This window comes from Bubalus kerabau, chromosome 2 (genome assembly GCF_029407905.1).
Source record: "Bubalus kerabau isolate K-KA32 ecotype Philippines breed swamp buffalo chromosome 2, PCC_UOA_SB_1v2, whole genome shotgun sequence".
Lineage (NCBI taxonomy): Eukaryota > Metazoa > Chordata > Mammalia > Artiodactyla > Bovidae > Bubalus > Bubalus kerabau.
The window spans coordinates 61865663-61878794 of NC_073625.1; the positions used below are offsets into that span (position 1 = coordinate 61865663).

The 13132-nt window shown below is 33.7% G+C and overlaps 1 protein-coding gene across 1 annotated transcript in view; it reads right to left on the reverse strand.

Annotated features, from left to right (window-relative positions):
- Window positions 1-13132, reverse strand: part of NCAM2 (neural cell adhesion molecule 2) — a 539245-nt gene that overhangs the window by 196258 nt on the left and 329855 nt on the right. Inside the window, exons 2-3 of the mRNA XM_055567775.1 lie at window positions 6266-6340; window positions 2129-2335 (exon numbers count right to left, since the gene is read on the reverse strand). Of these exons, the coding sequence (XP_055423750.1) occupies window positions 2129-2335; window positions 6266-6340 (282 nt within the window). The remainder of the gene's footprint in view (window positions 1-2128; window positions 2336-6265; window positions 6341-13132) is intronic.

Here is a 13132-nt window from a genome sequence, read left to right on the forward strand (position 1 = left end):
ATTGTTTATGGATGCTGTAATAAAATAATTAGGTCAATCTAGATCATTTAAAACTTTACCAGACCATCTGATTCTCCTACCCGATAAATTCCCACCTCACTGAGAATAAAGTCCAAAGTCTTCACAGTGCTATACGAGGTCCTATATGAACTGGAGTCTATCTCATAATTTTTGATCCCGATTTTTCTTCTCTCCTCCTAATCTATACTCCAGGCAGTTCCTTGAACACTCCAGATTTGCTCTCATTCTGGGGCATTTGCACTCTCTTAAATTCCATCAAATTCTTGCCCAGTCTCCACATACAAAATAGTCATCACCCTTTATTTCTAAACTACTTAATTTCTTCCCTATAGGATTCTATAACATATATATCTAGCATTTATACATTAGTTTTAGCTTACTTTTTGTCTCCTGTTTCTACCTTCTAAAATGTTAGCACCAAGTGGCCAGTGACATTTTCTGTTTTAGTCACTAATGAGTCTTTAGGAATTAGAATATTGTCTGTCATATAGTAGACATCCATAAGTGTATCAAATGAATGCATGGATGTGGATATTTATGCTTAATGAGAAATTTTCACAAAGGTAATTCACTGTTCTTACTAAGAAAAAAAAATTACCTTTACAAATAAAACACCAGGAATTTTCCTTTGTATCATTTCAAATGACAGTTTTTTCCAGATACTAGTCTATGAAATGATGTTTTCAATTTAGTCTTTTGTAATTTATGAAATTAGTACAGCAAATGGGCATATACAATTATGTAAAGTTTAAAAAAATAAAATTAAAAAAAAGAAGTAAAACATCCTTCTTTGAGAAGTTTAGAAACTAACAGGAGGGAAAAAAAGGTCAAATCAGGACAAATGAGGACAACAATGTTCCAACAGATTGTCGTCATCTTAAGAGGAAGAATGGCTATGGTACTCTTCTGGCCCTTTTTACAACACAGCTGTAAGGAAGACATGACTTATGAGCTAGCATTCTAAAACTTTTATAGTTTTTTATTGGTATAAATGCTAACTACCACAAATTAACTGCACAGTAATATTCTAGGCACATTGTGCATGAATTAATGTAGTCCTCAAAGCAACTCTATGTATGATGTAAGTACTATTATTATACCCATTTTATAAATGGAAATTGAAAACAGAGAGGGTACCCAATTGCTCAGGGCCACAGAATTAAGTGATGGAACCTGGTTTCAAAACCAGGGAATCAATGATCTTCAGTTTTCCTAAACAGGTTGCTACTGCTACTGCTAAGTCATTTCAGTTGTGTCCGACTCTGTGCGATCCTACAGACGGCAGCCCACCAGGCTCCCCTGTCTCTGGGATTCTCCAGGCAAGAACACTGGAGTGTGTTGCCATTTCCTTCTCCAATGCATGAAAGTGAAAAGTGAAAGTGAAGTCGCTCAGTCCTGTCCGACTCTTAGCGACCCCATGGACTGCAGCCTACTAGGCTCCTCCATCCATGGGATTTTCCAGGCAAGAGTACTGGAGTGGGGTGCCATTGCCTTCTCCGCCTAAACAGGTTAAGGATTCCTACAAGTAGGAATGAGGAATTAATCAATTTCAAGTCATAAAATGAGGTCTAAGTGTAGAAAACCTTGTTAATGAAAACACCTGGAGCCAAGAATCTGGTTAGAAATTATTCTTCTTTATATGAGTTTTCAACTTTTTCTCTATCAAAAGTCTGTCAGCTGATCCTTCCCCAGTTCTCATTCTAGACTGCTCACTGCTGTCACACAGGATATTTTCTCTAGTCATGAGCTTTTAAAGTGAAAAAAGCATTCCCAATAAGTTCTGTAATGCTAAATAAACTGTTATCTATTACCTAACAGATTCTTAATGGCATCAGAAAACTAAAACATTTTCATCTCTATTATTTACCCAATAGAATTGACTCCATCTATATATTTATAATCCACTGTAACCTTTTATCTATCTTATTTTAGAGATTTACTATGGTAAAATATAAATAAGCTGATATATGTAAAAGTCTTATTATTACACTGTCCAGCACAAAGTTAGTTCTCAATGAGTACTAGCTTCTATTGTTAAGTGCATTTCAATTTGAATTTTTATAAGAATTTATAATTTCAATCAATAAAACATAAATACATGACTTACGGTAAATTTCCAAAACGACTGTAGCTTCTTGTGTCTGTCCTTTGGCATCTGTTGCTTGGCAACGATATATCCCTGCATCTTCTATATTTGCATTGTAGATGGTTAATCTTGATCTAATACCTTCCTTTTGCACTGATACCCTCTGTGTTGAAATTATCTTCTCCCCTTGAGGATTATACCAATCTATACTCTCAGGTTCACCAATTGCTGCAGAGAGCCATAGAAAAGAAATGCTTGAAAATATGTTTCAAGTGTTTGTTTTGATATTGGCATTTACTATTATGTAACAACTTTAACAATTTAGAAAAAAAACGTAAACAGAAGACTCAAAATCTGAAAATCTTACAAAATTGAAAGTAAACACAAATGCTAGCACACATGTTCATCCTTATTTATCCAACACTGAGGATTAAATCTCATCTGAGTAAGCAAAACCCATAGGAAATGGGTTTTCCAGTATGGTATTTAAGCTATGATAAGAGTAAACTTTGGGGCTTCCCAGACAACTCAGTGCTAAAGAATCCACCTGCAATGGAGGAGTCGAGGTTCAGTCCCTGGGTCAGGAAGATTCCCTGGAGGAGGGCATGGCAACCCACTCCAGTATTCTTGCCTGGAGAATCCCATGGACAGAGAAGCCCAGAGGGCTACAGTCCATAGGGTTGCAAACAGCCGGACACTACTGAAGCGACTTAGCACTTAAATAGTGTAAACTTCACCACAGTGATCTATGGATTATTATTATTATACCTAAGTACTGAAACTGGCTTGGCAACTGAGTCCAAATAACATTCAATTTGATAGACATGTGTGTGCCTGTTTGCATTCGACTCTTTAAGACCCCATGGACTGTAGCCCACCAGGCTCCTCTGTCTACGGTATTTCCCCGGGCAAGAATAATGGAGTGGGTTGCCATTTCCTTCTCCAGGGGCCCTTCCTAACCCAGTAACTGAAGCCGCATCTCCTGTGTCTCCTGCATTGGCAGGCAGATTGTTTACCCACTGAGCCATCTCTAGTAGACATAATCTAAATTGAAACACGATTATGAACATACTTTCATCTGCTCAATTCTTTCTGATAGAGTCAGGAAATAGCACTCTCCCTGCCATACAGCAGAGCTCATAAAAATGTAAATCTTCTATAAAATAAACTTTGGCTTTTGTTAACAGAATTTTGAATTAATCTCTCAAGTTGTTAAACTTGCATAGATAAGGCCAATGACTATTTTTCAAATGAATCCCTAATCTTCTCTTTTTCCAACTGAAATGAGTAATTTCATCAGTTGATTCTAAAACTGTTAACTATTTAATCATATGATAATTAGAATGTATTGAAACGATACTTATGGTGGTAGGCAATTACAGCCAAATCATTACAGGGTAAACATTTATTTAAGTTTTCCAATTCAGAATCTAGGTTATTATCCTCTTCGTAAAAGCTGAAGCTTCCCATGTTTACTTTTAGACACCAAAAGGATGTATTTCACCTAATTGCTTGTGAGATAATTTGTGGAAGCAGCATGTACTATTAACTTAAAAGTATCGGGGGAAAATGCATAAAGTTAACTAACATCTTTTGGGACCTTTTTGAAGAAAATTGTTCCCTCTCATTCTCTTTTTCCCCCAAAAATGGCTTTAGAAACAAATTATCTTCCTTCCTATATCAAATTAGACATGATGAAGAAAAAAGTATGAAAGAAATTTAGTTAAATCGTGAATGATCTTAGTTATGTTATATTCAGTTTTTCTAAACAGAGCCATAAAACCATAGTAGTTACAGGGTAACTCATCTGGGGGAGGTACTTGTTTTAATTCTCTCTTCTTCCATCATGAAGTTACAAAGGAATCATTTAAATGTGCATTACTTTAAATATGATAAATACAAAATCCTCATTTTACACAGTAAATTATATAGGATATTTATGTGAAATATTTTGGACATTTTAATTCTTAATGATATGGAAAAAATTCATTATCATGGAGAGTTTATTCTGGATTTTCATAGCGCAATCATAATTCTTTCTTTTTTTGGCAAATCCAATAAATAGTAATTCCAAATAAAAATGTCCATGTTATGTTGCTGATGATACTGGGTTAATGTGAAAATTAATAAGTAGAATTAAATTTATTTTCCTGAAAAGGTAACATAAAAATTCATACATGGGACACATTCGTGCTTATTTCTGTGAGGATATGACTGAGCTCCGTTGAGTCTTGGGTCCTGGGACCCTTTCACTGAAATGCTTGCACCTGAAAAAATGTCTCCTAGAGTAAAAGAATACAAAGAAACTATAAGAGACTAAAAATAACTGCAAGCACGTGCAGTTGCAGCAAATTGTGAACAAGATGCATAGAGGCCAAATTCCAACTGCTACCTTTGAGGGAGCAAAAGCAGGGTACTACCCATGACAGCTGCATAGTGTACCACCTAAGCTACCTCTCCACAGTGACCCAGTGATTCACACCTACTCTCAAACCATTTAAAGGACCAGCTCACCCCACCTCAGAGAGCAAGCAAGGAAACCTGTCACTCCTTTTCACATCCTAGTGTGTAGCAGAATTCAGGATAAAGCCCTGTCTGAATTTCTCATCTGGCCTCTTACCAATTTCTATTGATTAAAGAATCAAAAAACCCAGTTCCATAACATGAGCACCTTCTAGTTCAATCTGAAGACATAGTTTTAGATGTCTCAGTGCAGGAAATTTTAGAATCATATCAACATATCACCACTGTGATAGAAAAATATATACAAGTGTTCTGATTTGTATAGGTTTCCCACATCTTCATTTTTAGATTTTTTCTTTACTACTGAATTTAAAATAAATAAGGTTTCTTCCAGGACAACATTACAGCTCTTGGTTAATTTTCTTTATATAAATGGAAAAAAAGCGCTTTATTATTTTGCCTATTACTAAGAGCCAAACACTAACACTGGATGATGTTAATTCATACTCTTAAATTATGTGTTAATTTAATTTATGAATTATCTACAGAGGCAATACATCATATGATTTATATTATAAAGATAATGCAAATCCAAGAAAACAATACAATGGATTGTATTTTTAAGTTCATAAAGGTAATGCAAATCCAAGAATATAATAAAATTTGATTTTATTTTCAAATTCATTTTTTTAAACAATTTCAATTTTCTGTGATTTTGTGATACATTTGAGCTGGATGTGTGCATGTGTGCATTTGTACATATAAAGTATGGTTAAATTTAGAAACAAAGAGTTATATTTTATTCCAAAGCTGTGCTGACATAAAAAAAAAAATACTGAACCAATCTCTCCCCTACTTTCTGTCTTCCCATTTGCAAATATACAACAACATGTATCAACAGACGTATCAATTCAGACCTTTAAGAGGGCAAATTTATGAAGAATCATGGCCTTTATTAGAGATTCATATGAATTGATATGATTGTTAGATACATTATTATAATTGCTTCTATTTTTATTAATTGCAATAATGATTTACATAAGTCATGCTATTCTCAAGACAACTTTTATAATGCATTTTATGTCAGAAATACATATTTAATTCAGTTTTGAAATGCTAAATTATAATCATGAAAGAAAACAATTTTAAAATATATTAAAACACAATTTGGCACTACATGAATATTTTAAAACTTTATATATGAAGTCCTTTATGCATGAAAATTAATATTATGAATCTAAATAGCAGTAGAATGTGTTCATTTGTGAGTTTTACATATTGAATAAAAATTTGTTGCTGAAGTAGAACCATATAATTTCCCATAGCATTATGATATATGATATTTCTAAACAAATGATTCAATTATAACATATAAATTTATTCTAATATTACTATTTGAGGGAAATAAATTAATTTAAAAGTTATCATGCATACATTATATTTTATAAGCTATCTTCAAAATAATCTAGTTTGTTTGACAGTCAAGATTAGTAACTGGAAAGTAATAAATAAAATTCATAGTGCTTAATATGTAAAATGTGCTTATTAACACTTTTCCAATCACTATAAGTCCAATGATAATATACAATTTTATTTCTAGAGAACTGATATTTTAACTATGAAATTACTCAGTATATTATATAACTAACTGAAGAATGAAACAAGCTGTCTGAAAATATTTGTAGAAATACATACCTGTACATGTGAAGAATTTAGATTCACCCACACTAAGCTCTACTTTGCTAAGTGAAATTGTCACTTGAAGAAGAGCTGAAAGAAAATATTTGAGTAAAATTAATTTTGCTTTTAAACATAAATGCTAAAATATTAACACATCGTGTCTATATCACATGATCTAAACAGCAATTATTTATCCTCTTATGCTTTTATTACCTGTAAAGAGAAATGAAAGTTTACAAAACACAATCTAACAAATTATAACCATTATATCATTATACACTTTACAACCAGGGCAAATAAAAGATGTATTCAAGCTCTGTTGAAATTTTGAGAAAATTCATACTCAGACAACTGTTCCATATTCACAGGCTAGGCCTTATGTGTGCTACCAGATTGGGCAACAGCTACAGAAAAATTTTGCTCAATATTTGGAAACTTGCTTAAAAACAGTACACCCTACACTTCTATGACAATAATTAAAGCTTTAAGTTAGGTACGTTTTGACTAACTATTAAAATATTTCCATAAAAGAAGACAAAAATGCAGAAGAGAGGGGGTACTACATAAAGAGAGGGGAATAAACTTTTTCCTTTTTTTTCCCACAATATAAATAAGTTAATTGAAGTAACCAGAGCAATGGTAATAAAATAGAGAAGATATTCAAAAAGTTTATTGTTATATTTGGAATAAAACAGCTGAATATTCTAACATCAGAAGATAATTAAAATTATGTTTTAACATAAATTAAAAGATTTATGTTTCTAATAATATGTCAAGACAGTGTGACCATGCCCTAAAACACTATTCCACTATCCTTTGCTCCAATAAATGCATAGCTAACCTTTTCAGAAAAAGAACTGACTCCAAAAAGACCCTGATGCTGTGAAAGATTGAAACACTGAAGGCAGGAGAAGGGGGTGACAGAGAATGAGATGGTTGGATGGCATCACTGACTGGATAAACATGAGTTTGAACAAATTCCAGCAGTTGGTGATGGACAGGGAAGCCTGGTGTGCTGCAGTCCATGGGTTCCCAAAGAGTTAGACACGACTGAACTGAACTGAACCTTTTCAGAAAAGTAATGGTGCTTCAGGGAAAAAAAAATAATGAGAAATCTGAAAATTAGAGTACAAGCCTACATTGGGAATTTGTGGATCATAGTAACTGAAAGGCTCAAAGATTGCAGAGGATGGATCCAAGCTTGCTGAGAAGAGGGGATGCTACAGAACATCACCAAACACTGGACCAGAATAAGATTCACCCCTAGTGTTAAGAAAGGTATGGAATAAACTAGCCCACTGGCAAAAGGGAATGACAAGGATAGTTGGCTCTTCTGGCCTGTGTAAAGGAAAAATGTTTCTCTTTAAGGAGGTTAATCATGGTTCTACCATATCCTAGATTTGGAATTTTGAAATTGTAAATATATGTTCTTTGGGAAATCCCAAACTGAAAATTAACTTATAAAGCTGTTTCACACATAGGGCTCACAGCTACGTGGCAGAAATAAACACAAAATCCCTTCATAATCAGTCCCAACTCCACAAGATTTTCATAAACGAACCTCTCTTCAAACTTAATTCACATTATGGCATTATAAAATACATGGTGAAATAAGGTACTGTGAGCATGAATTAGTTGAAATAACCTAGAGGAGAAATATACCCATGAAATTCCAAAAAAATAAATTAGACTAAGGATGTAACTACCATACCTATGTTGACAATGTTTAAGTAAATAAAATGTGAAATCAAAAATATGAGAAAGGAAGAAAATATTTATCAACCAAAACTTGTCATACATGTTATTTAAATTCTTTAAAATAATTCCTTGTACGTCCCATACTTGATTGATGAATCCTTTTCCTGGAAACCTCCCTGAGAAACAGGATGGGCTACATAGCTCTCTTCTCTCCTGTCAGTCTTGGTCCTTTTTATTAATAATTTCATCAACACTCAGAGAGTACATATATGATAGGGGCTCAAAAAGTGTTCTGGTAAGTCTAATATTTCAGAGAGAAACATGTTAAGAAGAACAAAGAATTAGAATAGGAAGAAAATGAAAAGAACCAAAGAAGTGTGTTAGTCATTCAGTCAAGTCTGACTCTCTGTGATCCCATGAACTGTAGCTGGCCAGGTTCCTCTGTCCATGGGATTTCCCAGGCAAGAATACTGGAGTGCCATTTCCTTCTTCAAGGGATCTTTCGGACCCAGTGTTTGAATGCAGGTCTCCTGCATTGCAGGTGGATACTCTACTGTCTGAGCCACCAGGGAAGCCCCGAATGAAGGAACAAGAGAGTATCTATTATAAACATTGTCAATTCTAGTGAGAATTGACAGAAGAAGACTTTTTCTTTGGAGAAGTAACTAATCCCCAATGGGGACAATAGAATCAAACTGTAGACAAAGTCAAGAAATTTAAGATTTGCCTCTTAAGAAATTATATCTGTAGAAATGTGTAGAATTTGAGGGGATCCACAATTCTGGACATGGGACTTTACAAACTGGGAAAGGTTTACTCATACTTATGGATAGAAGGGACAGAGGTAGAAAAAAAGGTGATATAGTTGGAATAAAGAAGGGAATTGTGATTTTTCTCATTCTCTTTTTACTATGTATACTTGTTCCTTTAAGATATCATCTTATTTCATGACATCAGTTTCCTTTGCTCTTTGGTTCTCCAGTATATGCTTTCCCATTAGTTGAATCCTACAATTTCTAATTCTCAAGTCACATTCAATTGAATAGCATATTTTAATTTCAAATTCTCCATGTTCAAAATGAACACTTAACCCTTGCTTCAAAAATTGCTAACTGTTTCCTATTCAATTTTTGGTCATCACCAATCAATTGTAAAGTCTTGGATATATAACCTCTGAAATATTACTTGTATGCATTCTTATTTATTTCCAACACTGTTTCCCTAATGCATGCACTCACTTATTTGTAACCTGAGATATTTCTTCTAATCTGAGAGAGTGATGTATCAAATTCTGTATTTCTTTTTCTGACTTATTATCTCTCAATGTTTCTCCCCATGAGAATATTTCTCAGGTTGCTGCAAGCATACATTTCAAAAACTGTTTAATTTCACCTGCCTACTCAAAAGTCTCCAAATTGCATTTGTTTTATTCAGTTAATTAGTTATTGTGTACATTTTAATTGAAAGAAAACTAACTTTTCCAAGTTTATTTCCAATTGTTCCTTAATACTTTTGCAGCTGTAGACAACTACAATTAATCATCCTCCACTTCCCCACTGACTCACACTTCCTCACCAATGTGCTTTTGTGCAAACTATTGCCTTTGCCATCCCCCCTTCTCTAATCTCCACATGGCTGGCTACATTCTATCTTCAAAATAAAACTAAAGGATCAATAACTTTTCAAAATATTCTTGGATAGCTCCATTTATAACATCAACAAATAAATGTTTTTGATCCAGAGGCATGTTCACTAAACAAATGAAATGTATATTGTTGATAATGATATGTGTGTTGGAGAAGACTCTTGAGAGTCCCTTGGACTGCAAGGAGATCCAAACAGTCCATTCTGAAGGAGATCAGTCCTGGGTGTTCATTGGAAGGACTGATGTTGAAGCTGAAACTCCAGTACTTTGGCCACCTCATGCGAAGAGCTAACTCATTGGAAAAGACCCTGATGCTGGGAAAGATTGAGGGCAGGAGGAGAAGGGGACAACAGAGGATGAGATGGCTGGATGGCATCACCAACTCGATGGACATGGGTCTGGGTGGACTCTGGGAGTTGGTGATGGACAGAGAGGCCTGGCGTGCTGCGGTTCATGTGATCACAAAGAGTCGGACAGGACTGAGTGACTTAACTGAACTTAACTGAGTATGTATGTTAATTGCTCAGTTGTGTCTGACTCTTTGTGACCCCAAGGATTGTAGCCATCCAGGCTCCTCTGTCCATGGGATTTTCCAAGGAAGAATATTGGAGTGGGTTGCCATTTCCTCCTCCAGGGGATCTTCCCGACACAGGGATCGAATCCCCATCTCCTGTGTCTCTTGTATTGCAGGCAGATTCTTTACCCACTGAGCCATCAAGGAACCTTTCTCTATTATATTTAAATGTAAATTTCTAGAAAGGAAAGCTCATCACCCTCACTTATATTTCTCCTAAACTAATAATACATATAAATGCATGGCAGAATAATGAAAAACCACTTTACCGAGAGTTTATCGTACACTGGGTACAGAACACTGACAGTACTGACAATATAAAATTTTGGAATCACTTCACTGACTTAAATAAAATTTAAAGATACTAGAACTTTTGAGAAATGTCTGCCAATTCTTACTTAAGCAATTCCCAGTTTGACCTTTTGGAGTTTACAGAAAAGACAAAACTTGAAAGACGCAGCCATTTTAAAAGCCAAACACATGTAGGCATTTAAAAAGTTCTGAACAATTTTACACAGATTTGCTAATGGGTATAATAAATAACATATTCATTGCAATAAAATGAAATTAATCTTGAAATTGGTTAGTTAATTTTTATTAACTAATTGGTTAATTTTCATTCCATACAAACTATCAGTTCATCCATTAGTCAAGACCATATTTTTATGAACATTTTGGTGACCGGGCACATTGGCTATAAATCAGGGATTAAAAGTATATAGTAAAAAGACAACACATAATTCTCTAGTTTAATACATTTCCCAAAGGCTAGATTTACTCTAATTGACCCCCACAGATATATTAAAACATGTGCAGATTAGGAAAAAAAAAAAAAAGAACTAAAATTTAAGGTCATGGCTTAATCTTTGCTCTAGAGATTCAACATCATTTACCATTCTTGACTTATGGTTACCTCTCCCAGAGGAAGATACATATGGTACAAAATGACCTCCCCCAGAGTCTTTGCACCTAAATGCCAGAAGAAAGTGAAATAATCTTCTAATGACAATGTTGTGTTCAGAAAAAACTGGTCAGGATTGATATATTTATACCTATCCAGTTAACTTCACCTTCATTTCTGATATTTAAATTTAGGCACTAAAAATAAATAAATAATGAGAGTTGACAGTGAAATGGGGCCTTTATATCATTCAGAAAAAAAATTAAATATTTCAAATTAAAATATCTGTTTAGGGTTGGGTGGAATTTGAGTAATAAAATGGCATTCACTGATGCTAAAAAATCCAATCTTGTTATTTTACTCTTCTTATGTACTGGGAATAGATGTAATACCTTTGAAGAAATTGATAAGGGTTTAATGTTACATAGATTGATTCACTTGATATAAGCAACATTGATTAAATGATAGAATTACTTAAAAGCCAAACAATCAATCATAATTTTGTATCAAAATTGGTATTGGAAAAAATAAAATAAAATAAAATAAATTGGTATTGGATAGTCAAAATGCCAGTATATTCACATGAGAGTCTCATTTAAAGTAAGAAAACATTTTACACTCACAGCCTGGATAATGCATTCATGACAAATATATCTTTTTTGAACTACCCTCAAATAAAGAAATGCAGTACTATCTTAAATGTAGAATTAGGTAAACTAAAAATTATTTACCAAAATCAGTAAGTATTTATTGAATACATGCATTTTGAAAATCACTCTTTTAAGATGCGATGGTACATAAAATAATGTCATAGTTTCTAATGTCAACGTATTTCTACTTTATTTGGTAAGGCAAAAATACTACATAAAAAGAAGAATGATAAAACAAGATGATGTGTATCAATTATGGCCATTATGACATTTATGGTCAAGAAGGCTGCATAGAGGACAATAAAACTTGAGGGAAAAAGCTGGAGTAGATATTGTAATAGAAGGACAGAAAGAGGATAGCCACTGCAAGTAAGAAATACATGTTGGTGGACATTCCAGTTAAGGCAAAAATGTTCAAGTGATATTCAGGGAATAATTGTTGTTTTTGTTGTTCAGTTGCTAAGTTGTGTCCCACTCTTTGCTACCCCATGGGCTGCAACATACCAGCCTTCCCTGTCCTTCACTATTTCCTGGAGTTTGTTCAAATTCATTTCCATTGTGTTGGAGATGCTATCCAACCATCTCATCTTCTGTTGCCTCTTTCTCCTCTTTCCAAATAGTAGATCAATATAGATTAAGTTGATCTCATGTAGAATTATGATCAAGAATTATGGTTATATATTATAATTGGATAAATAGTTTTTAAAGTACATTGGAGGATCTCAAAAGTCATGGTAAAATTTCTAGACTTATATTCGTGTCATTATTTGTAAATAGAAACAAAATTGGCATTTAGTAAAGATTAGTCAGAAGATAGAATAAATGACAACTGAATTTCAGGGAAAAGCACTTTAGGGTATATTATGATGAGTATTGGGCTGGCTATTGGTAAAGAACATAGAAAGGTAGGAAAGGATGGAACAACAACAAAGAAGTCAAAATAAGAATTACTCTAGATCAAATAGAACATTACTGAAAATGGAAAAAAGTACAAAATGTTAAGGTTTTCTACTTCAGTGAAACAAGCATCAACAACATAAAAAAGAATTTCAGGAGAAGAACTAATGGAGGGGAAAATATAGAGAAATAATTTTTATCATAAATGAAAATTACTCCTCAAAATAGAACCTAGACAACATTTTAGCAAAAAATAATGCTAGCATAACAAAGTTTAAGTTAATATTTGCAATATAAGTAAGCATGTATATTAAATAGCAGATTTTCAAAGGAGATTTTCTTAATTTACAGAGGTAAAATATAATGAAGTCATTGGCATTTCTAAGATCCATCAAGGGACCAAGAGAGCCCATTGCAATTTAATACAATATTTAACAGTGACATTTAAAATGGCCAGTTTATCACCTGCAGAAATTTTAAAACTGACAATTTAATTACTCTCCCACATGCCTGACAC